At 33.6% G+C, this 27,143-nt stretch overlaps 1 protein-coding gene across 4 annotated transcripts in view; it reads left to right on the top strand.

Annotated features, from left to right (window-relative positions):
* Positions 1 to 27,143, top strand: part of BLTP1 (bridge-like lipid transfer protein family member 1) — a 192,758-nt gene that overhangs the window by 50,312 nt on the left and 115,303 nt on the right. For 3 of the 4 annotated variants that reach the window (XM_061192013.1, XM_061192010.1, XM_061192012.1), the window contains exons 1-6: positions 13,752 to 13,975; positions 14,772 to 14,909; positions 21,101 to 21,280; positions 23,822 to 23,950; positions 25,946 to 26,065; positions 26,765 to 27,045. In XM_061192013.1, coding sequence (XP_061047996.1) covers positions 13,772 to 13,975; positions 14,772 to 14,909; positions 21,101 to 21,280; positions 23,822 to 23,950; positions 25,946 to 26,065; positions 26,765 to 27,045 — 1,052 coding nt within the window. In that variant the 5' untranslated portion in view covers positions 13,752 to 13,771. Of the gene's footprint in view, positions 1 to 3,153; positions 3,310 to 3,574; positions 3,673 to 6,157; positions 6,337 to 6,502; positions 6,610 to 7,619; positions 7,826 to 13,747; positions 13,976 to 14,771; positions 14,910 to 21,100; positions 21,281 to 23,821; positions 23,951 to 25,945; positions 26,066 to 26,764; positions 27,046 to 27,143 lie in introns of those variants that run through there. The other variant, XM_061192014.1, reaches the window with a different exon arrangement.

Genomic DNA, 27,143 nt, shown 5'->3' with positions numbered 1-27,143 from the left:
AAGTATATTGGCATGTGTAGTACTAGACTTAGACAAATAAAACAATACATAACAGTATATATATATATATATATATATATATATATATATACACACACACACACACACACACACACACACACACGGAGTGCAAGCATGAATTTCAAAGCTAGCAAATGCATGTAAGACGTGGATACAGAGGAAATCAATACGATCTGAAGATAATTAGAGAAAGTAAGGAAGGACATTAAGATCGGAAATGGTCTTTGTAAATGAACTCAGTAATATTAACTAAAATTTGCATAGTATGTTTTCATAAAACATTCCAAAGCATGTTCATTGGTATCATCTTCACAACAACTCTGAAAAGGGATAGCTGTTATTGTTATCCTTGAGTTAACAATGAGGAAATTGAAGAAACATTCAATGACTTGGGCAGACTCATGAAGCTAGTAAGTGGAAGAGACATTTAAGAACAATTTTTTGACTGTAGTAGACTCTGTACTGTCTCTGTAGTGTCATGCTGTTGTTAAAGATGGTTAGAGTTTTCCTGCAACAAAGAGGTTACCAAAGAGTGTGTTCATTTTAGAAGGGATGAATAGTTTGAGTAAAAGTGCAGAACCAAAAATGTTTATGAGGAAGAAAAGTGTGAAAATCAGCTTGATGAATGGTGAATTTGTATTGTGTAGTTGGCTAATCCCAGAGATGACTTTTGGGCATCTCTTAAGTGCTGAACGCTGTGTTAAAGAATAAAGTTAGATAGTAGGGATGCAGTCAGGTTAGTTAGGTAGAGCGGTATTTAGAAGTAAAATTTTAGAAGTAGGCGTAGATACTATAAGGTATGATGAGCTACTGTGATTGCTTGTTAAATGAAATAAAAATATATTTAAAGTAAAATCATTAAGTGGAAATTTCCGTTCTCTAGTCTTAGAACAGGTTAATAGCCATATGCCTTTTATCGTTGATATAGTAAAACTGCATCTTACTAATATTAATTTAAATCGTTATTGAAATTTGATATCAAATGTATTATTTTGCCATTTTATCAAGAGAGGAATCTCTCTAATATATGTGCACAAGTTTCTGTACATTGCAGCTAAATTTTAAATGAGTTCATATGATATTTGACTTCTGATTTCATTACTGAATCTAATATTTTTCAGTTTAAAGATATCCTTTAAAATTCAAAGAAAACTACTTTAAATATTTAAGTATTTTTGCCTATTATTTTCCTTAGAATATCTTTAATACTAAGTGCTACTGTTTGTGGAGTGCTTATCTTGTGGCAGTTTCTGTGCTAAAAGTTCACATATATCATCTAAATTCTCACAATAAGTCTGTGAAGTTGTCCCCATTTTGTAAAAGAGAAAACCGATAACATTTCAGTCATTTGTTCAAGATTATGTAACTAGTAAAATGATAAAGCCACTATTTAAACCCAGGACTGTCTGGTTGTCAGAGTTTGTGCTATAACAATGGTACTTGTAGTTGTTTCCCTCTGTCAAATACACAAAGTTCTGATTTTATAGCACTGTGTTATGTACTGTGAGTATACAAAGATGAGCTTGACACCTTTTAGGAGGAGACCATTTATTGAAGGACATCATTGCTGGGAGTATACAATGCATGCAATAATGTGAATGCCAGAGGAAAAGTAGAGGAAAGCACTGTGATAGAACAGGGCTAACATCTTTATATAAAGACTTTTTGCCTATTGAGGTTAAAAAAAAAAAATTAAGGTACAAAAGGATAAGCAGACTAAGAACTATGAACTAGGAGCAGACTATGAACACAATTTTAAAAAACAACACTTAAACCAACAAATCAGCAATACAGTAAATCAGCAGTCAACAAAGATGACTGACTATAATTCTAAGGCCAAGTCTTTGTTTTGTTCACATTGTATTCCCACAGTCTAAAACACAGTAGACATTCTGTAGGTATTTGTTTTGTGAATAAAACAACACAAATAATGTTCAACCCTACTTGTAATTAAGAAATTCAATTAAAGTGAGAGAGCATTTTTCAATTACCAATTATCAAGCCGCATCACCCCCACTCCCGGCCCCACCCCCCCAAAACAAAAATAGAGAAAGGGAGAGAGGTAGAAAGAAATATAATGCAGGAGCAGGTACAGTGATATGGATAGTTGACCATACATTTCTTTTTTTTTTTTTTTTTAACTTTATTTATTTATTTATTTATTTTTGGCTGTGTTGGGTCTTCGTTTCTGTGCAAGGGCTTTCTCTAGTTGCGGCAAGCGGGGGCCACTCTTCATCGCGGTGCGCGGGCCTCTCACTGTCGCGGCCTCTCTTGTTGCGGAGCACAGGCTCCAGACGCGCAGGCTCAGTAGTTGTGGCTCACGGGCCCAGCTGCTCCGTGGCATATGGGATCCTCCCAGACCAGGGCTCGAACCCGTGTCCCCTGCATTGGCAGGCAGACTCTCAACCACTGCGCCACCAGGGAGGCCTGATCATACATTTCTAATAGGAGCATAAATGGATCTACTACTCTTGGAAAGAAGTTTTGTGATTTATAATAACCTTAAAAAAATTCATAAACTTTGACCTAACAAATCCATTTTTTAAATCTATCCTGACAAAATAATCCTGAATATGTAAAATATCTTGCATGAAAATATACATGATAACATTATATATAACAAAAATTTGAAGAAAGTCTAAATATCCAAGTACAGTAAATGGTTAAGTAAATCTTTGCAAATCTTTTTAATGAACAAAATTTTTGTTAATGTGTACGAAATAACATGGCAAAATTTTGAGTTCAATGAAAAAAAGTAACATAACTTGTACATCTAGGATAGTGTAAAAATCTACATAGAAAAAAAAACTAGGATGAGATATATCCACAATGTTAGGTATTTTGGTAACAGAATATCAGGTAATTTTTTTTTCCTCTTTTATCTTCTGAAGTTTCTTTAAAAACATAATAGGTATATGAAATGCATAAAAGTTTTCTTATTTGGAACTGTGATTAGTAAGTAAGCATTTTTACTGTCAAATCATTTAGCTACATCTTAATCACCTTTTAATATTTTTGTATAAAAGTTCTTTTTAGATAACAATAGGAAACTTCTTGGTATTAGAATATTTTTATTTTGTTTTCTGAATTTCAATTAATTTTACATTCTGTCTCCTGCCTCAATAATTTTAGATTTAATTCAAGACTGGTCAAGCGATAGTGCTCCAGACATTTTTTCATTTGTTCCATATACATGGAATTTTAAAATCATGTTTCATCAATTTGAAATGATTTGGGCAGCTAATCAGCACAATTGGATTGACTGTTCCACTAAACAACAGGAAAATGGTAAGTACTTTTAAAAAATTAGGTTAGTAATTTCTGTTCATTAAGACAAATACCAACAAAGAAAACTGGTATTGATTATTGTGGTTTTAATAGATACTAGAATTGATATTTTTTTCCATTGTCTTATAAGACTCTCAGAGAGCTATTTCAGAATTTGTATTACACTAAGCATATTAAATTTAATTTTGTTTAGGTGTGTATTTAAGGCAGTTTTTGTTTAAAATTTTTTTGAAATTAAAATTCTTTTTCTTTTTTTTTTTTGCAGTGTACCTAGCAGCCTGTGGGGAAACACTAAACATTGATTTCTCTTTGCCGTTTACGGACTTTGTTCCAGCTACATGTAATACCAAGTTCTCTTTAAGAGTACGTATAATTGGATGCATTGTTTATTCCACAGGGTTTATTAGTAAGTTTGATTTCCCAGCACTTACCTTTACTCTCTCCTGCCCATCCTGTTGCCACCCTGAAGTATTTTGGTTTTCCACCATTGCTCGCTAACTTCAGTGGCACAGCATTGCCTGTTTCTTTATTGTAGTTAACTGTAATATTCTGCCTTTCCCCTAAGTTCCCCAAGTTCCCTTAAGAAGTTGGGCAGTAACTTGAAAAGATATGTGTACCTCAGTGTTCATAGCAGCATTATTTACAATAGCCAAGATATGGAAGTGACCTCAGTGCCCATTGACAGATAAGTGGATAAAGAAGATGTAATATATATACTCACTGGAGTATTACTCAGCCATAAAAAAGAATGAGACCTTGCCATTTATGATGTGGATGACCTGGAGGGATATTATGCTTAGTGAAATAAGTCAAACAGAGAAAGACAAATACTGTATGTTTTCACTAATATTTGGAATCTAAAAAACAAAACAAATGAACAGATAAAACAGAAGTGGACTTCCAGATACAGAAAACAAACTAGTGGTTACCAGAGGGGGGAGGGGAAGGAGGAGGGGTGAAATAGGTGAAGGAGATTAAGAGGTATAAACTGCCAGTTGTAAAATAAATAAGTCACGGGGATGTAATGTACAGCCCTGGGAATATAGTCAATATTTTATAATAACTTTGTATTGATATAGCATATAATCCATTAAAACACTGAATTGTGTTATACGACTGAAATGAATATAATATTGTAAATCAACTATACTTCTATTAAAAAAAAAAAAAAAAGCTGGGCAAAAAAAAAAAAATTCCTTGAGTCGATTATTTTGTTAGAGCTCATTTCTGACCTCTGTGACTAATGTATATGTTCTCTTAAGAACTTATTCTAGCTCTAATATTAGTCTGTGAACTGGATTTTACATTTCTCTATACAGTTGACACTTGAACAATGTGGAGGTTAGGGACGCTGACCCTCCCTGCCATCGTAAATTCGTGTGCAACTTAGAGTCAGTTCTCCTTATATCCTCCATATCCTTGGTTCCTCTGTATCTGAGGTTCAGCATCTGCAGATTCAGCCAACCACAGATTGTGTAGGACTGTAGTATTTACTGTTGAAAAAACATCCATGTGTAAGTGGCCTGTGCAGTTCAACCCTGTGTTGTTCAAGGGTCAGCTGTATTTCATTCCTAATTTTAACCATGAATTCAAGGAATAAACCCCGTGATCCAAAAGCCAGCTCTTAGGAGTTCAAAATTCATGGCACACCTAACTTTAAGGTATACAATCATTAGTAGTTGTAGTATTGATGGAGGTTATGAAGGTAAAAAATAGCAACAATAATAAGAGCAGCCAGCGAGTATTAACATCTTCTTTGTGCCAGACACTACTCCAAGTGCTTTATGTGTAGTAACTCATTTAATCATTCTCAGAACAACCCTCTTGAAGTAGTTGTTATTATCTGCATTTACAGAATAGGAAACTGAGGAGGCAAGTTTATGTAACTTGTTATATAGCTAGTGAGTGGCCAAGTTAGAATTCGAACCCAGGCAGTCTAGTTTAGGGCTCCACTCTTTTAACCACCCGACTGTGCTGCCTGTTAAGAAACCAAGCATCAAAATGAGCAAAGATTCAGGGACCTATAAGAAAAAAAAGTGAAACTCAGTGAAGATCCTTTGATATAATTCTTAAAAGGCAGTTGAGGAACCAAGACTTACTAGAATCAAGTAGACAATCATATTTTTAAAAATACAGAACATATTCCACCTGAGCTTGTATTAGCTAATTTAAAAATTTTTTTTTACTGAGTTACGTGTGAAATATCCAAGGAAACCCATGGAAGATAATCTTCTTACTGTTTTCTAGAAACTGTGCTGTTTATGTCCCTGATTTTTTTTTTCTTGACTTTCTTTTTCTTAGAGATTTTATTTTTATTATTATCTTTTTTAAAGAAGGTTAATTAATTAACTAATTAATTTATTTATTATTTTTGGCTGTGTTGGGTCTTCGTTGCTGCACATGGGCTTTCTCTAGTTGCGGAGAGCAGGGGCTACTCTTCGTTGTGGTGCACGGGCTTCTCATTGCAGTGGCTTCTCTTATTGTGGAACACGGGCCCTAGGCGCGCAGGCTTCAGTAGTTGTGGCACTCAGGCTTAGTTGCTCCGTGGCATGCGGGATCTTCCTGGACCAGGGCTCGAACCCATGTCCCCTGCATTGGCAGGCAGATTCTTAACCACTGCGCCACCAGGGAAGTCCCTTTCTTGACTTTCTAAGCAGAATTTAGTTTCAGTCAGTGTAAGATCTTATTCCAGTTACATACCTGATTATTCAGTGTAAAACCTGCCATTTCAAATTTATGTTTATTTTCTGTTTAATTGATTACTATAGATAAGCTTGCCTGTAAATAGTAACCTAACAAATTTATGTACCTATTTTGTTACTTTGGGTTATTATAAATTATTTTTTAGGGAGAAGATGTTGATCTTCATTTGTTTCTACCAGATTGCCACCCTAGTAAATATTCATTGTTTATGCTGGTAAAGAATTGCCACCCAAATAAAATGACTTATGATACTGGTATTCCTGCTGAATGTCAAAGTGGCCAGAAAACAGTTAAACCAAAATGGCGGAACATTACTCAAGAAAAGTAAGTACTTAATATTAGTGATCTAAGTATTTTGTGTTTATGTGGAGAAATTACTCTTCTAATTCTTTAAAAGAATGACAGTAAAATTTGATTATCTGTAACTGGTGTCTGTATACAATCAAAGGAATAAGTACCAGACTAGAAACTTTATTTTTACTCTTCAAAGGGCTGGTTGGGTTGAATGCTGGACTGTCCCAAGTGTCATGCTTACAATTGATTACACATGGCATCCAATTTATCCACAGAAAGCAGATGAACAGCTAAAACAGTCATGTAAGTGTTTTTATATAATTTGTACGTTGAAATATCTAGTGTTATAATTGATAAACATCAAAGATACAAGGAGAAATTAAAAATGTTTGGAAATGCATCTATTGGCAATTTTATACATTTAAAATCTTTTAAGGATTTTGGTATAATTACAGCTAACTTTCATTGAGCATTTACTATATATCAAGTACTATATCAAGTACTATATATATCAAATACTAGGCCAAGCTGTTTCCTGGTTTACTTTATCTCATTTAACTCTTGAAGCAACTCTGTGAGATAGATGTTATAATTATTATTGTCATTGTAGAGTTGAGGAAATATGCTCAGAGAAAGTAAGTAATTTTCTCAAGGTCTGCTGAGCTAGAAGCAGCAGAGCTGGAGTATGAAGTTAGGTATACGTAAATCTGTATATTTAAAGCACTTGATTTTGTGCAATGTTAGTTTCTTTAATGCATTTTGACAACTGTCTTAGCATTTATAGTTTCCCTGAGGCTTAAGTGCTGCTTTATTTGGATCCAAAGTGGAATTAGAGTCAAGTGATATTTTCTGTGTATTTTTCCAGTGAGTTAAGTTTTTAAGAATAGTTTTTGTAACTTTCTCATATGTATATGTTGATAATGTCACACTGCATTTGAATAGCTGTTTATGTGAAAATAACTATAGTTTAATGCCTAAGTGTAGTTAAAGCCTAATTGTGACCCAGATTTACAGTATATTGACAGAACTTGATGAGAATGTTGCCTTTGTTAATGGGAACTTTTCATCGATTCTTTGAAGTTTGATTTATGTATTTTTATACATATTTCAATGAAGTCCATTCTTTATTGCATTCTTAACTATTAGTCTTTCAAGTTTGTTTTCATTATATACTACAGATATTTTATCAGCATTAGTTGCTTTCATATTTGCACAATAGAATTTCTTAGTGACTAGTTCTTTGAAGAACTTTTAAGAGGTGCTTTCCTCCCTCACCCCTCAAACATTATTCTTTTTTCCTCAATGTATTCCAGTGTCAGAAATGGAAGAAACAATGCTATCTGTATTAAGGCCATCCCAGAAAACAGACAGAGTTGTTTCTTCTCCCTCTACTTCTTCACGTCCACCTGTTGATCCCTCAGAGCTTCCACCTGATAAGCTTCATGTAGAAATGGAACTTTCTCCAGATTCTCAGATAACTCTCTATGGACCTCTATTAAATGCCTTTCTATGTATAAAGGTAAGAATTTTAAAAGAACCTCCATATTTTTAAACATAGGAAAAGCAGTTAACATCTAATTGAAATTGAGACCATTTGAAGTGGCCAATTATATGATTTAAAGTATTTACGATATATTATATCTGTCAACTAGGTTTGTGGTGTTAGACCCAATTATAAAATTATTTATTAAAAATTGTGTACTCCTCAGTTTAGCATTTTTTATTTTGAGCAATTAGTGTGTTCTAGGAGTTGTGCTAGTTGCTAGAGATACAGATGATATAGCATCTGTCCTTAAGAAGATAAGCTAGAGGGATATAGCAGGATAGATACATATATATGGACAATTTTAACACATTGTAATTAATGCGGCAGTAGAAGTATAAAAGAACTTTGTTATCTGAGGATAACTGTATCAGGAAAAGGCTACTTCAAGTGAGTCTATTAAAAACCAACAACTTTATTTCACAGTAAGTAATAAGCAAAGATTTGTTTGGAGCTCTATCTTGAAAATTGAAGCAAATATGTGAGAATGAATTCATTTCAGAGTATGACAAATTTAGGCTCTGAAGAAATATGCACTACTTCTTTGAGCAAAGACCAAATCAAGCGTTGATTCATTTTGGTATAATTTTTACGGTGAAATTGTATGACTGCATAGTATGATAGCACTTTAAGGTTGCTGTCTGGAGCATGATTATGAAGAGAGGCTATTTTAAGAAAAATATTTGAGCACTTTTTCAGTTTTCTATATATCATTTTTATTCTTTTGATACTCAAATCATACTTTTAAAAAGTCCCTAGCAAGTCATCACTAATTCTTGTTGATTTATTCCTTTTTATAGGTAACTTCTCTAAGCCTTCCAGATTTTCACTTATCACTGATAGTTTTACCTGTGATTTGAGCAGTTATCCAACATCACATTCAGCTACTTCATGAAATTTTGCATTTTTCCAGGATTTTGCAAATTCACTTTGCTTTAGATTTTCATTGTACCATTGGTTATTTACTACATCTGATAATCAAAGAGAGACTAATTGTCCAAACATTACCAATCATGAGCCTTAGAGTTAGTTGTGTGGATGTTTGTGTGAATCTAATTTTATCAATGCTTACTTATTTGCTTCCTTTTGTAATTTCATAATTGTAGAGGTTTGGATATTGAATGCTTAGCTAACAAGGAATCCCTTAATGTACAGTAACAGGAGTACATAATTCTGGAAAGGGTCTAGGATGAGCAAGGTTGGCCAGGGAAGGACGATCAAGGTTTGTTAGCAAAGGCTCTCTAGAAGAAGTACTGGCTGAATAAATTTTGAAGTTTTGTAAAATCTCAGTATTTGAGTTACTGTATTATATTTACTAAAAACTACCATATAGCATCAGATGATATAATTTAAGGTAAAAGATGCAAGGGAAAATGTGTTTAATATTTGTGGAAACCTATAGTTTGTTTGCTTTTTACCTTTTCTTCCCCTAGGGTTTTAGAGATTCTTGAAAGAGTAAAGAAGTAATTCTTCAGTTTCAAAGGGAGGAAACACACACACACACACACAAACATACTTTTTTCTCTTGTGACCATTTTTCGGCCTAAAATATTCTTCAGATATTATTTCTCCCAATATCTTATTTTCTTGGGATTGCATGTGAATATAAAGGATCTAAAATTGAATTTTCAAGCTATAGTCTCCCAAAAGAGGCTGAATTATATTTTAATTTAAATATAAGCAATGATTTAGTTATCAGGTGTAGGCGGTTATATTGATATAATATCAGTCTTGAATACTACTAGAGAAGTATTAACTCTGTTTTTGCATTACCACATGTACATTGAACCTCAATTTTTTTAACTAAAAAAATTGTATAGTAACACATAAACAAAAATAAGAGGACTATAACAAAGAACACAGAGAAAGAAAGACAAACCTTTGTTTTAGACTTCTTTATAAATTCTGTTCCATATGTGTTACCCATGTTGGTAGTTTATTATGTTTTGATGCAGACTATGCATTACAGACTTTACAACAACTTTTTAGTAGTGTCAAAAGTTTGTTGTGCTAAATATTTGTATTTATATTCATCAAGTTAATTCAGAACTTGTATGAAGTGTCTACTGAAACAAATTTAAAATTTTTAAGTTTTGACATATTTTATAAAATAATTTCTAACCCAATGAACTCTCTGCTTCCTTTTATTAGGAATATATGTCACATGTAACTCTTGAAGTTGTTTGTTTTTTTTGTTGGTTTTTGGCTTAGTGTCATGCTGACATGGAGATGTTATCCTGTCTTAAATGTCCTTTACTTTTTTTTCATTAATTTTAATGTATAACTTATGTTCTACTTAGTATCAGTGTTAGAACTTTAAAACTTTTTGGAAGTTAGGTTTGACACATGTATTATGTATGTATGTATATATAAAAGAAAACAGAGAATATGAAAACTCATGTAACTGAGATTATATTTTTCTTAGTTATTGAAATTAAACATCAAGAAATTCTAAAGGATACATCACTAGAAAAAAAAGAATTGCCCTGTATTTATTTGACTGTAAAACTGACTTCCACAAAATCCACAATAGAAACTAGGCCTGGTATTATTATTACAAAGAATTCTAAGAAGAGTATTTATTGAATGTGCATTATAATTTATGAGGACATTTTATGGAAATGAAAGGTCTTCTGAAGATGTAGACTACATAGCAACTCTAAGTGTCAGCCCAAAGTCCTTTCAGTAATATTAAAACTTCATGTCATTTCTTATGTTGCGGACATAAGGTTGGATAACAGTACCCCTTATATTACTTTTATGAATTGGCTTCTGTTAGTCTTATTACATTTACTCTTAATGGAAGAAGGAAATCTGAATCTAAATAGTGATAGCGTATCAGTGGTGGCAAATAGTAACCATGGATTAAGGGTATATATGACATATATGTTTTTCTTATTAAAAAATAGTTTTCATGGGGAATATAGCCATTATTTTGTAATAACTGTAAATGGAGTATAACCTTTAAAAATTATGTAAAAAATAAAAAATATTAAAAAATAGTTTTATTGGTCTTGAACAGAAGACTGGCTATCAAGATTTAAAAAAACAATATTGGAAACAGAGTACTTGTAGGGCTTTTTTTCCTTCATTTCTGATTTTATTAGCTGTTTTCTAACTATTGTTGATAATACCTGTTTTTTCTTTTTTTTTTTTTGAGGAATGAGTATCATTGGATAAGTATGAATTTTTAGCTGGGAAAAAAAAATGACAGTCTTCTGTTACTTAAAGTAGGTTACTTGATACTCATGTAATAAAATATTTCTGGGAAAATAAAATTTCAGAGGACTCCTAAGTAAATTGAAAATGTAGTTTATCATTCTTAAAGTCATACATGGTAAAAACTTGACAAAAGAATACATTTTCCCAATTCTGTAAGCCAGTGGTTTTTTTTAGGGTTGTTTAAAATGGAAATAGGATTTTTATTTGTATTCATAAATATTTGTATACATTCACTAATGTTAAAATATCATACAAGTTTGCCATAATATATTACTACTTGCCAGATACTTCGATCAACCTTTTGGTAATTTTTTTAGTGAATCCTTAAGAAATTAACTCTTATAGATGGAACTCACATATTAAAAAACCTCACAAAACTTAAATCAGACACCAACATTAAACATTTAACATTAGACTAACTTTTAAAGAGTTATGATTTAAAAAGTACATTTTGTTGATAATATTCAACAGGTACAAATGTGTTAACGCATAAAAGACTCCTAGTGTTTTTTTTTTTTTAATCATTTTTCCTACTAATTCTAAACTTTTTTTTTTATTAGTTTTCTTTTTATTTATTTTTATATTTTTATTTTTGGCTGTGTTGGTTCTGTGCGAGGGCTTTCTCCAGTTGCGGCAAGCGGGGGCCACTCTTCATCGCGGTGCGTGAGCCTTCCACCATCACGGCCTCTCTTGTTGCGGAGCACAGGCTCCAGACGCGCAGGCTCAGTAGTTGTGGCTCACGGGCCTAGTTGCTCTGCGGCATATGGGATCTTCCCAGACCAGGGCTCGAACCCGTGTCCCCTGCATTGGCAGGCGGATTCTCAACCACTGCGCCACCAGGAAAGCCCACTCCTAGTGTTTTATAACTCTTTAAAAACAGTCATTGACACATTTAATAAAACTTAGCAAATGTCTTCTATTATGTTGGAGATTCAGTAATCCCTAAAGAATCTGATATGAGTTATTTCTGTTTCAGATAATTAAGCAGAGATTGGTTTAGTAGCAAATTGAACATTATGCCCAAGAGAATCTTTTTCCTTTAATTGTAGTAATGTACAGGAATCTTTTTTTTTTAGGGTTAAAAATTGTAAGAGACTATAAGGGAATATTTTAAAAATAAGAGATGATTAGGCTAGTATTATTAAAAATTAGCTAAAATAAGTATAACATTTCTAATGATTTGTTGGTAACTCTTAGTATGTTGAAAGCTAATAAACATGAATAGTATACATTGACTCCTTAGATAAGTTGTGTAGAGGGGAGGTAGGGCAGAGATGATTAGGTCTGGAGGCCATTTGCAGGTAAAATCACCAAAGGAACTTCCATTTTCCACTTGTCTCTGGACTCCATGGCCACTGCAAACCTGATGAACCCATCTCCAGGACTGGGACAGCATGTATGTTTTGAAAAGGCTTCTCAGATGATCTGAGAGAGAACTACTGCTCCAAATACCTCTAGGTTTTTAATGTTGATTGAAATCACTTAGATATTTATTTTGAGTTTTAAAAATTTAATGTTGGAATTCAGGATAAAAACCAATATTTATTTACCTTTCTATTTGTGTTTGAATTTGTCCATGCTTCGGAGTTATATAAGCACAATTAAATCAAGCAGGTTCGAAGTAGGACCTGTATTATTTAGAAGCAGATAACAGTAGAGAATAGAGGGAAAAAGCCCCAGTTCTGCAAGTCAGTATATTTGGGATTTTAATATTTGCCCTGCCAGTAATTAACTGAATGACCTTAAGCCCTTCAATATCCTTTCCTATGAAAGGATATTAATGGGCCATATATCCAGAATCCTAGCCAGAAAATAAATATGTCAATAACCAAAACGCAGCATTTACCAAAATACTACCTTGGTTTTAATATTGAGCAAATGTAATTAACAGTGTTAATTGGAATATTTTAACAACTTTTTGATTACTACTGACAGATCAAATAGGCAAAATTTAAATTTGGAATTAATAGGAAGAAAAAAGAATTTCAATTAAAAAGAAATTTAAATTCTGATGCAAAAGAAACCAGATATTAATTGTTGAAACACTTCTGAAATTCGAATACTTAAGAAACCAGGATGAACTGTGTGAAAGGAAGTTTTGGTAACTGTTTATAATGTTTTTGTCACAAATAACCAAAATGGGACATTCTTATTAAAGCTGTTAAAACATTCCTGATAAATATTCCAACTGTAATATATAAATTACAGATTTAGCTAATTGGATTTAGCCAAATTGATTTTTAGTGGATTGATCTGCTTCCCTCAAAGGATATCTCTGGGTATTATTACCTCAGAACTCTGAGAAGCACAGATTGAAAACAACTGAAGCTTTCAAATCTTCATAGGTTTCTTTTAGGACCTAAATTGCAAGTTTTTGCTATAATTAGAGGTGGTGTTATCATGAAGCTTTACTACAAACTTCTGTAACTTTTTGTGGATTTTTTTTTGCTACGGAATATTTATTTGCTAAGCAACCAAGTAAGTGGCTGCTTAAATATATGTAGTTAAGTATTAAGTGGGTGCCTTAAATATATGTATCTTGTTTTCATTTTAAGGAAATAGACTGATGCTTTAAAACAGGTCAAAGAATTGCTTAGTTTACAAATTTCAGGCTCCAAGGTGAAAAGTTATTGTTACATATCTCTTTTGATGGCAATTTATTCTTAATATTTGTAGGAAAACTACTTTGGGGAAGATGACATGTATATGGATTTTGAAGAGGTTATTTCAAGTCCTGTTCTGTCACTGTCAACATCATCCAGCTCTGGGTGGACTGCTGTTGGGATGGAAAATGACAAAAAAGAAAATGAAAGTTCAGCCAAGTCAATTCATCCGCTTACCTTGCGTCCTTGGGATATTACTGTACTTGTTAATTTGCACAAAGTTCACGGGCGTCTTCCTGTTGTAAGTGTTTACGTGTCGAAATAGTCTGGAGTTTATTATGAAATCCACTCAGCGTAGGAAACTGTGTCTGTGTGTGCACACACTTACATAAAAAATTCACGTTCATAAACACTTCTGAATTTATCCTTTTATCTTTATAAAGCTAGTTTATTATTTTCTTCAGAGTATAATTACCCGATCACTGATAATTTTCCGTTCTGTTTTTCTTCTTTCACTTTAGTTCCTTCTTTGCTGTTCTATATAAGTTTAGAACATTTTGCCATGGTGTTGAGTTGCTAGGTTTATAGTTAGCCTGATGGATGTCCTAGGACTTCACATTTTTTTAGCCTTTACCTCTAACTCCAGACCAGTCTGGGATGTTAGACCTATTACAAAATCAAGATTCAGACTTGACCCTGGAGGTTGAGTTGTGTCAGAGGTTTGGATTCAGCACAGTATCCTGGTTTACTCTAAAGGATGACCCTTGGGCCTCTTGGGGCTGACTTGAAATGAGATTATATTGTCCAAAGAACCCATGGCCATTGGAGCCAGGCCAGATAGGGAGGGTGTGGCCCTAGAGCATTGTGCTGCATACTGGGTCCATGTCATGTTCCTAGGGTTGCACGGGAAAGGAATCACCTCTGGTGCTTAGTGAACCTAATGTCTTTTTCTGGGTACAGAATACTTTTTTTTGTCAGTAAGCACTGTTTCTCCTTTTAAAATATCAGTCTTTTAATTGTATAAATGTAATTTTTATTTTCCTGTACTTCCTTTGTCTTTATCTGTATCTTGATTATGGTATTTTGCTTGACTTTAGCATGGAACTACTGATGGCCCTGAGTGTCCTACAGCTTTTTTGGAAAGACTATGTTTTGAAATGAAAAAAGGATTTAGGGAGACCATGCTGCAACTTGTCCTGTCACCCCTGAATGTGTTTGTCAGTGATAACTATCAGGTAATGTGAAACTGAGTTATGGTAGAGACTTAGAGATTTATTATTACTATTTTTGGGGTCAGAACAATGTGTTAACTTCAGAGCATGGAATATATAGCTCTTAAAATTAGGGACCTTTAGTTTAACTGTACTAAGCAGTTTTGTATTGTGTGTATATATATGAGAATTGTTTCAAGAATCTTAGTTTTTCTTTTTTTTCTCTGCTTATTTCCTTATTTATATGATCCCAAACAATTATATTTTATATCTGTTGTTTTTAGAAATGGAAAGAAATACTTTCTAACTTTCTCTTATGTTTATGGAAGGGAAAAACTAATTGTATACAATGTTGGTAGATGGTGTTGAAAATCGCAACCTAAGTGTTAATATTAACCAGTACCATAAATCTTGAAAACATGCATACCTACATGGTCAATGATTTATTCTTTTCATCTAATATACCAACCAGATACTTTGTTAATTCCTTCAAGATATTCCTGAGGCTCTTTTGGAAGTGAACTGGTGACATTCATCAAATGGGAATATTTTACATTCCTGGGTAGATTATTACTTTATTATTATTATTATTTTTTAATGCCAATGGCTTCTCTTGGCATCTACCACTACTTTAAGGCTCTTTCCTACTTTTAATCAAGTTGTGTGCTTTAGAACTATGATGGTTTTTAGTACAAAGCAAAGTAAAATTATAAACAGGAGGATGAATCTGACAGTGAATCATCAATGAATGATAACTCACTATGGAGTCTATGTAGTAACTGATCATCTTATTTAAAAGAGCATACCCCTTTTCACTCTTTTGCCATAACTGACTATATTTTTCTATTGTAGTAGCTAAAACTTAACACTTAATGTATGATAGTTTTTGCCACATAATGTGTTTCTTTTTAAAAAACTTTTATTTCAAAAGAATTATAGATTTATAGGAGGTTACAAAGGTAGTACAGAGAGTTTCTGTGTTTCCTCCATGTTGATCTTTTACATAATTATGGTATAGTATCAAAACCAGGAGACTGACATTGGCACAGTATGTGTGCATAGTTCTGTGTCATCTTATCACGTGTAGATTTGTGTAACTGCCACCAAAATCAAGATACAGAACTATTCTGTCATCACAAAGATCTCACTTGTGTTAACACTTTTATTTTAACTTGTCACATGAAACCTTAAAAATAACTCTTGTCCTTCTCTCTCTAATTAGTGGGTCATTAGAATTGGTTGTTTTTTTATTTTGGGAGGCAAGTGTTTGGAGAGGGAGCTCATCTCCTTTTTTCAATCTGTTGAGGAAATTAATAAAGGTAAAAGGGAAATATCTTCTTATGGCTGAGTTCTGAGAATCTTAGGTGAGTATCTCTGGTTTCTTATGAGTACCTGGTGATACTTCAACTTCTATTTTAATCACTGCATTCTCAAAAGACTTTAGTAGATATAAAAAATATTTTATTGAGTTTATTATGAAAGTTCATATTAACCCTAATTATAGAATTACTGGCAAACTTGTACAGAGACTGAAGTGTAAAGTGTGATTTATTTGGTGATAAGAAAAGGAATTCAGGGAGTGGAGATATCAAGGCAGTAGTAGACGTCTTAGTGATGTTTTGTTTCCTGGGTGGTTAACACTTCATAATTCACCCAGAAGACAAGCATATTCTATACATATTCTCTTGGAATTTGTTTATCTACTTAATTGGTTACATTTTGTAGTGCTAGCATTCCTAAGAAATATTTTCTTCTTTTGTCTTTATACTATCTAATACTCTTTCATGGTGGGAAGCTTCACACTGTGACTGCCCTCAAGACTCGGTTCTGGGTCACTCACCTGTAGCTGCTTATTTCTGGTAGCATTAGTCTTAGTGCAGAACTTCAAGGTTAAGGATCTAATGTGATGGGTCTATTATTGTGTCTGACTTATGAAACCACACACTTTTTACTTGATCATCTTTTGATGTATATTAGTTTTCTAGGGCTGCCAAAGCGAAGTACTCCACACTGGGTGGCTTAGAACAACAGAAACTTATTCTTTCACAGTTTTGGAGCCTAGATGTCTGAAATCAGTGTGTTTGGCAGCGCCATGCTCTCTTTCAAGGCCGTAGGAGAGGATCCTTCCTTGTCTTTTCCTAGCTTTTGGTGGTCGCTAACAATCCTTGGCATTCCTTGTTTTGTAGTTGTATCACTCAAATCTCTGCCTCTGTCTTCACGTGGCATTCTCTCCATGAGTCTGTGTGTCTAAGTTTTCCCCTTACAAGGACACTGTTCCTTGGATTAGGGCCCACTGTAATCCAGTGTAATCACATTTTAACTTGATTACATTCGTCAAGACCCTATTTCCAACTAAGATCACATTCACAGGTACCTGAGCTTAGGAATTGAACGTGTCTTCATAGGGGACACAATTCAACCCACTAAACGATGCAAGCCATAATAAAATTTAGAATAGAATCTTTATTGGTGTACCAGGTAGGCTTTACCTTTAGGACAAGCCAAGATCCACATGTTTGTTTTTGTTTTTTTGGCAGTGGGTGGTGAGAGAGAGGATAGAATCCAGGATGATGCCTGGTTTTTGCCTTGGGCAATTAACTGAGCCAGAGGGAGATGAAGAATACGGGAGGAGGAACTGGTTTATAGGGGAAGATGATGCGTTTCTGGGCATGTTGGGTTTGAAGTACCAAGAAATCAACCTTCATTTTCTAGTATTTTCCGAAGAGTGAACTTCATTGTCTTTGAGAAATAGCTGAGATAAACTCACCTAAGTGTCTGTGTAGGTACAGTGGCATTCAAAAGTCATAAATAGCTGACTTTCTGATGGTACTCTAATATACTAACAGCAGATGCATATGTGGGCCCTGAACATTCTTGGAAAATACATTTGGATGGTCCCTGTGATAACCTATGTGGCTAAAAATAATAAAAATAGACAAGCTGGGTCGCAGTGACGGATAAAGGCATCATGCCCTCAATACCCCCTGTCTCGTCTGCATGAACCCCTCCCCCCCAACTTTAAGGCCAAATGCACTTTATTTTCTTTTGCCTTTTGACCCCTTTCACCCATTTCCCCCACCCCCTACTCTCACCTCTGGCAACCACCAATCTGTTTTCTGTATTCTATGAGCTTTTTTTTTAGATTCCACATGTAAGAGGGATCATACGGTATTTGTCTTTCTCTATCTTACTTATTTCACTTAGCATATTGCCCTCGAGGTCCATTTATGTTGTTGCAAATGGCAAGATTTCCTTCTTTTTTTATGACTGATATTCCACTGTATGTGTGTGTGTATATATATACACATATATATGTATATATATATATATTCACCATAATTTCTTTATGACTGATATTCCACTGTATGTGTGTATGTGTGTGTGTGTGTATATATATATACACATATATATGTATGTATATATATATTCACCATAATTTCTTTATGACTGATATTCTACTGTATGTGTGTGTGTGTGTATATATATATATATATATACACATATATATGTATTCACCATAATTTCTTTATGACTGATATTCCACTGTATGTGTGTATATGTGTGTGTATATATATATATATATATATACACACACATATATATGTATGTACATATATATATATTCACCATAATTTCTTTATCCATTCATCCATTGATAGACACTTAGGTTTTTTCCATATCTTGGCTTTTGTAAATAATACTGCAGTGAACATGGGGTCTATGTATCTCTTTGAATTAGTGTTTTCATTTCCTTCGGATAACTACCCAGAAGTGGAATTGCTGAATCATACGGCAGTTCTATTTTTAAATTTTTGAGAAACCACCATTATTCTCCATAGTGGATGCATCAATTTACATTCCCACCAACAGTGCACAAGGGTTCCCTTTTCTCCATATCCTTGCCAACATTTGTTATTTGTGTTCTTCTTGATGAGAGCCATTCTGACAGCTGTGAAGTGATATCTCACTGTGGTTTTGATTTGCATTTCCCTGATGCTTAGTGATGTTGAGCATCTTTTCATGTGTCTGTTGACCATCTGCATGTCCTCTTTGGAGAAATAGCTATTCAGATCGTCTGCCTATTTTTTAAATTGGATTGTTTGTTTTTTTGCTATTGAGTTGTGGGAATTCTTTATATATTTTGGGTATTAGACCTGTATCAGATTTATGATTTGCAAATATTTTCTTTTCTTCTGCAGGTCACCTTTCATTTTGTTGATAGTTTCCTTTGCTACAAAGAAGCTTTTTAGTTTGATGTAGTCCCACTTGTTTATTTTTGCTTTTGTTGCTTTGCCTTTGGTGTTAGATTCAAAAAATAATCACCAAGCCCATGTCAGAGAGTCTACTGCCGATATCTTCTTCTAGGAGTTCTATGGTTTCAGGTCTTACATTCAAGTCTCTAATTCATTTTGAGTTGATTTTTGTACATGGTATAAGATAGTGATTGAGTTTCATTCTTTAATATGTGGTACCCAGTTTTCCCAGCACTATTTATTGAAGAGACTCTCCTTTCCTCATTGTATATTCTTGGATCCTTTGCTGTAAATTAATTGACCATATATATGTGTGTTTATTTCTGGGCTCCCTATTCTGTTCCATTGACTTATGTGTCTGTTTTTATGCTAATACCATACTGTTTTGATTATTACAGCTATGTGATAGAGTTTGGGATAAGGGAGCATGATACCTCCAGCTTATTTTGTCTTTTTCAAGATTACTTTGGGTATTTGGGTTTTTTTGTGTTTCTATACGAATTCTAGGATTATTTCTTCTATTTCTTTGAAAGATGCCATTGGAATTTTGTTAGGGATTGCATTGAGCCTGTAGATTGCTTTGGGTAGTGTGGACATTTTAACAATATTGATTCTTCCAAGCCAAGATCCACATGTATTTTTGAGCTCAAAAAAAGCTATCAAAAACTTTATACTGAGAATTATTGAATCTCAGTGCCAGAAGTGATCTTTATTGACCATCTTCTCCAGCTGCCTCAGATAAAACAGAAGGGAACTGAGGCCTGGAGAAGTTAGGTGATTTTATATACTGTCACACAGCTTAGACGAAAATAAAATTTACAAATGTGTCAGAAGAGTTTCTAGATCTACTGTTATAGTCACAATTTGAAATGACCTTTTAAGAATTCTTTATGAATTAGATTTAGCTCTGTTCTTAAAAACACTTTTTTATGAATGCAGTTCCCAAAACTTGTGTTGAAACAAGGAACATTAACCCTGTAAGATGGCCTGCACACACACACACTAAAAAGACTGTCATGGTAAAATTAAGATAAATAATTTCAAGTGTAAAAAGTGCTGCAAGGAGAGGAATGAGGTACTTTGGTAGCATGTAATAGTCTTAAGATAAGAACATGATAAAACTTGATTTTAAAAGATCTCTGTGGTGGTTTTGTAGAGTGTGGACCAGAGATATGTAAAAGGTAAGGCTTGGGAGATCCTGGCAAGAGGTTGTATTATTTGGACCAGGATGATAGCAGTGAAGCTGGAAGAAACTAAGTGCATTTGTGAGAGATTGGGAGGTAGATTCTATAGAAATTGGTGACTGATGGGTAGGGCATTACCAAACTTACTTGATTCTGTGTTTCTAATAACCATCTGTGAAACCAGTGTTGCACGGAATACCCTATTTTAGGACATATCCTTTAGCTTTCTGAGTAAGTCTTAGAAATTTTCTCATTGAAATGTTGCTGCTTTTTAGTTGTGAATATATAATTATTCTTGTAAGATGAATCTATCCTTTTAGTATTTACATAATTCTCAAAATCTTTATGGAAGAGGGCTTTCTTTGCTACTTCCTTGTTTTATGGTCTTAATGGTCTTTGTTCTTCCATGTTATTTTCTTCTTTTTAATACTTCAATCTCATGATTCCTGCCTTGTCACAAAAGATTGGCCTCTTACATTCCTTCTCAGTCAGAATACTTGCTTCTTTTTATTCATTGAGGCAGTTACCAATCAGAGATGGGCATTTTTTTTAGGACTTTGCTGTCTCGCTTTGCAGTTGGGCTCTTATGGATAATGTCACTAAAGAAGCTTAACACAGACTACTTTTATGGGTACTAGGTTGTGTTAGGAGCTTGTGGATCCCAAAGTCATATTTTCCAAATAGCATGTTTTTACCTTTTGTCTCTGGGAGAAAAAGCAACTAGCAATTATAATGCTGATTTTTCTTATGCTTCTTACAGTCTTATTATTGTTTTCAGCAGCGACCCCCTGTGGATGAAGTGCTCAGGGAAGGTCACATCAGTTTATCAGGTCTCCAGCTGAGAGCACATGCTATGTTCTCAGCAGAAGGTCTTACTTTGGGAAGTGATTCCTTAGAATACGCATGGCTAATTGATGTGCAGGCTGGAAGCCTTACAGCTAAGGTCACAGCACCACAGGTATGTTCTCAGTTCTCAGAGTGCTATCTCCTGACTTTTTTTTTTTTCCTTTACTCACCCACCTCCCCAAGAATAGGTTATATGCCCATTTGAATGTTCATTTTATTTCCACTTGCCATTCAGAATTTTCTTAGTAGTATATGAGTCAGAGACAAGTTTCACTTTTCTGGGCCACCTAAAATTGACGGGTGTGATGTTTTATAGTTCTGTGTAATACTTTCAAGAATTCAAGACTTTCTTTGAGAAAAACTCAGGGTGAGAAATTTCTGGAAGTCAAATTATATATTATTAAAATTACATTACTTGGCTCTCCACTGTTGGAACAATCTTGTTTTCCCAGTACACAGAATAATTTTCTAAGAACTTTACCTTCTTGTATATTTCTTAAGTAGGATTTGAAAACAGCATTTATACTATTAAGGTAGCATGATTCTTTACTTGTGATGTCCCAAAACAAGATAAAATCGTTTGAACCTCCACTTAGTGATATGGTTACTGGTTTAGAAAAATAAAAATGAATTTATTGGTAAGAAAATCTGGTCTAGAGTGCTAGTTGTGATCCTTTTGGATAAATTCTCCTTCCCCCTCACTGTCCCACTTAGTCTTCAGGGGTCTCAGATGCCTAAAGGGTTATAGTCAGCCCTCCCTATTCACAGGTTCTGCATCCATAGGTTCAACCAACCGTGGATTCAACCAACTGCAGATGTGAAGCCTAAGGTTACAGAGGGCTGACTGTATTTAGTTCTAGAAATGGACCATTGAAATTTAGTCAAATGTCTGTATTACTGTAGTATTTCACCTGTTGAGCCATATACAGGCATACCTCATTTTACTGTGCTTCACAGATTTTGCTTTTTTTTTTTAAACAAATTGAAGGTTTGCGGCAGTGCTGCATCAAGCAGGTCTTATCAGCACCATTTTTCTGACAGTATTTGCTCAATTTATGTGTCTGTGTCACATTTTGGTAATTATTGCAATATTTCAAACTTTTTCATTATTATTACATTTGTTATGGTAATCTGTGATTAGTGATCTTTGATGTTAGTTACTATTGCAAAAAGATTATGAATCATTGAAGGCTCAGGTTAGCATTTTTTAGCAATAAAGTATCTTTTAATTAAGGTATGTATGTTGTTTTCTTAGACATAATGTTATTGTGCACTTGATAGACTACTAGTTACTTGTAAATATAACTTCTACATGCACTGGGAAACCAAGTATTTGTGACTTGCTTTATTGTGATAGTCACTATATTGCAAATTTATTGCGGTGGTCTGGAACCAAACCCACAGTATCTCTGAGGTATGCCTGTATTTATAATGTGCGTTTCATAATTGGTGTTTCAAAAGATTGGAATGTGGTAGAAAGGTACATACTCAGTTTTTAATAAACAGTTGCAGAATGAGTGTGAAATACGTGTAATTTAGAGGTAGGTAGTGGCAACAAGCAGGTGAATAAAGACTAGATACCTTGTGTATCTGAAGGAAATTGTTGGAGGGCAGCAAAAATTAAGATTCTAGAAATAGTAGGAAAATGAATGGAATTGAAAAGGGATATTTTATATAAAAATGAATGGAAAGAAATATATAATAATGGGTGATAACAAATATTCATTGCTCAGCCTCATAACTCTCTTCTTCTTATCTGCCATTTTCTGTCTCTAAATATACAAGTAAAAACTGAAGCATATAACAAAACAGTTTGTTCCCAGCAAGCATGCAGTGAAGCTGTGCTGACCCTCCAAGACTGGACACAATTCCTTTAATCTAAAGATTGCTAGACTCTCATATAAGTTGCCCTTATTAGAAGATGAAACATTTCTCTTTCTTCTGCACTAGAATCATGGCATCACTGTTTCCTGCAAGGTTCATGAATCCATAGGTGCTTTTAGTGTTTATTCCATTCTTTGTTTGTTTTAAAAGTGAAATTCATGTTTTCTCAGAGTTCAAGATATGTACTTTTTCTGGGGGGCGGATAATACCATGTATACCCCTGTTCAGTGTTTATTGTAAACTAACCAATTATAAAATTAAGGTTTTTTTTTTAAACTCAAGATTTGATGAAAAATTGATATATACTTACTTAAACTTCTATTCATAAAAGTTCTTCAATCTTCAGAATACCTGATTTTCTAAAATTGTAGCTTAATAGATATAAATTTCACTTCAAAGCTTGGTTTATTATTACGTAGAGAATTTTAGGTGCTTTTCTGTGCAGAGGATTCCGATTAATCATATAAGAAGAAAGATATAACCTTGAAAAAAATCACTTGCTTTAGAGGTTGCTGAAGTTGAATTTTTCAGTTGAAATGATTTTTCATTTTGGCAATGCATTTTGTCATTCACAAATGAAAAGTAACACAAGCTTATAAATGATGTCAAGGTAGAAAAATGATATTGGCTAACAAGTAGATTATGTAGCAGGTATAAGGCACTGTTTGGATTCTTTCAAGCTGTATTAATATTCTTGATAAGCTTTTAAACTCTGAACAATTGTTTAGAATGCTATCAGTGTTGTCAACCTGTCATGGCTTATTTGCAGCTGGCTTGTCTCTTGGAGTGGGGACAGACATTTGTTTTTCATGTCGTTTGTCGGGAGTATGAACTGGAAAGACCAAAATCAGTAATAGTATGTCAGCATGGAATTGATCGTCGGTTCTGTGAATCCAAGGTATGTTAACAGATATGTTAGCAGTATTATAAACATTTATGGCTTTTTTCAAAATGAAAGAGATATCAGCTTTAAATCAACTACACACAGCATCAAGTAAACACCAAAGTTCAGTTTTTTCAATTACTAAAATTATTTTGCAAATTTATAGCCACTTGTTATTTAGTTGTAAATATCTAAAATATGAGGTAATTATTAAAACATATATTCACAAATAAATGGAGATATTATAAAATTATGTCTTATCTCTTACTGCATTATTATACTGACTCTTTGGGATATGGCTGTGTATTTATGTAGAAGATTTAGAAGTTGGAGGAAGAAGGTTAAATTCCTTACATTGCATTGTTTGCAGACCCTTCTGGAACATACATGTTCTCCTTTAACATGATTAGCAATGTTGGGCATTTGCCAAGTTTCCTGACTCCAGACCTTACACTCTTTCTACCGCATTGCACTACCGCGACTAAGGGTCATTACAGTACCTTCAAGAGGGGTGTAAAAAGTAGATAATAATGCCTGAAATCATGTACAGGGGCAGAGAGATGCAGAGTGTTATTTTGTAGTAAACACTGTTCTTTATGCATTTAGGGTGGGGAACATTTTTTAAGTATACTCCTTTGAGAAAACCTGGAAAACATTGCAGTTTCAAAAAAGAAAAATAACTTACCCTAATTCTACAACATAGAGATAGCCATTGCTAACAGTTTAGTTTTTCTTTCTAGTTTCTTCTCTATGTGTCTTTCCTTTCTTTTTTCTTTTGTTATACAAACTGTATGTTTGCTATTATATTACTGTGAATTGGAAGTAATTCATTCTGCTTTTAATTTTATGTCCAAGAAAATCTGTAACCTGTGCTAATTTACCATCAATAAAGGAAACAGCTGTAATTGGTGATAAAATTATTTATTTTCTTGTTATAAACACAATGCCAGGCTCCAGGGAATTGGTTTCTTAGTCACTAGTTTCTTACCAATAATTTGTACATACTTGTAGGTATCTCCTCCCTCTTTTTTTTTTTTTCCTACTAATACTCAAAGCTTTTAAGTTGTATTGTAATTTAAAAAAAATCAACTTCATTGAGGCATAATTTACATACAATAAATTCACCCTTTTTAAGTTTGAGTTTTGAGAAAAGTTATATATACTGGTGTAACCCTTGCCACCAATGAAGATCTAGAACATTTCTGTCACCTTAGGAAATTCCTTTGTGACCCTTTGCAGTCAGACACTATTCCATGCATCCACTGATACTCTTTCTGTCACTTTAGATCAGATTTTTTTTAAGGTCTATTTCATGTGGAGGAAATATATTAGTATAGAGCACCGACTATCATGCAAGACACCTGCCTTCTAGTCCTGGCTCTGCCACTGATGAGCAGAGTACATGCTCTTAGGCTGGTAATTTCCCAAAGAAGTTCATTGAAGTTGGGGATATGTATGTTATCTTCCAACCTGATCATGACCAAATCTCTGTTTTAGGAGTAAAACAAAAATAAATTTGTGTGGATTTTCCTAGATACCATCATAACATTTACAGTTCATATATTTGTGGATGTGTGTAAAAATGTGCAGTGAATAGAATATGAAATACTCTTAAGAAAATCTTACAACTTTAAACTCCTATGCAGTTCTTATAAACCTGTGACATTGTTTATCAGTTTCCTTTGGCTGTTCTTTTTGAGTTTCAATAACAAGTTTTATATGTATTCTGTCAGTATAGTATTGCCACATGCCACTTTTGAATGAAAGTGACACATGGTTGCTTATGATTAGTTTTCTAATTGGCAAGACTTTAATTGCTGATTATTTTATTTATCATTATAAATATATCAAATGATAAATATATAATTTATCATTATAAAAAAGTGAAATTTAATTGATATTTTAAAATACACATGTAACAAGACTTGTGTTTATTTAAATAAGCAGATTTATGTATCAAAATAATGAATTGATGGTAAAGAATGAAATGTTCAATCCATTTCATTTTAGTTGAGTTGTATTCCTGGGCCTTGTCCAACTTCAGATGATTTGAAGTATACTATGACTCGTTTAGCAGTAGATGGAGCTGACATTTATATTGTGGAGCATGGCTGTGCTACAAATATAAAGGTACACGTTTGTCTATTTCTTGGCCAGTGTAATTCTTTTTCCTTTTTGCCAAACCAAACCTCCATTTCTTGAAATAAAACACATATTTATAGTTTGCCATCTCGCAGAATAGTACAGAATTCTAGGAGACAGCTTTCTATTTTATACCATCTGTGTTCTCTTCCAGTCTTATATTTTTAAAGGCACACTTTCACTACTTTTTTACTGTAACTGAATTATTATAACCTTGCTTTATGGCAGGGATATAAACTGGTAGTGTGCTTATACGGCAGGAACATAAATTGGTAATGTTTTTAAAAGATTTAATTTTGAATTCCTTTAGGTTTTATTCATTTATATTTCCTGTCTGGCTTCTGGAAACATTTGTTTGCCACTGCTGCTTACTGGTTACTGTTTAAAATCGAGCCTTGTTAAGATTCTGTGATTTCATTACTTACTACTCTTCTAACTTTTCTTTCCTCCATCTCTCATTTTCCTTTGGAATTATGTTCTTTTCCTTTTATCCTCTTTTTTAAATTGAATATTTTTATTCTGTTGCATTTATCTTTTCTATTTCCCCTTTCTCTTTTTTCCTTTCCCTTTCTTTTCTTCTTCTATGTTTCATGCAATTTGAAATAATTACTTATTCTATAGTTTACTGTAAGTTGCTTAAAAATACAGAAACTACAGTTCTGTTTCATTTTCTTCATTCAACTTTAGATGGGTGCAATTCGGGTTGCAAACTGTAATCTCCACAATCAGTCGGTTGGGGAAGGAATAAGTGCTGCAATTCAGGATTTTCAAGTGAGACAGTACATTGAACAATTGAATAATTCCAGAGTTGGACTTCAGCCTGCAGTACTACGGAGGGCCTACTGGCTTGAAGCTGGGTCAGCCAACTTAGGACTTATTACTGTTGATATTGCGTTAGCTGCTGATCATCATTCTAAACATGAGGCGCAAAGACATTTCTTAGAAACTCATGATACCAGAACTAAGAGGTAAGTGAAAATCAGGAATGGTAATAGTCTCAAGTTCAGATGAAAATTACTAGATAATTATAGAGGAAATTCTACTGTTAAGAATGGAATAAGAATGT

This window comes from Eubalaena glacialis, chromosome 5, assembly GCF_028564815.1.
Source record: "Eubalaena glacialis isolate mEubGla1 chromosome 5, mEubGla1.1.hap2.+ XY, whole genome shotgun sequence".
NCBI lineage: Eukaryota > Metazoa > Chordata > Mammalia > Artiodactyla > Balaenidae > Eubalaena > Eubalaena glacialis.
The sequence above is the reverse complement of the archived record's forward strand: the minus strand, read 5'-3'. Positions and strand labels throughout refer to the sequence as shown.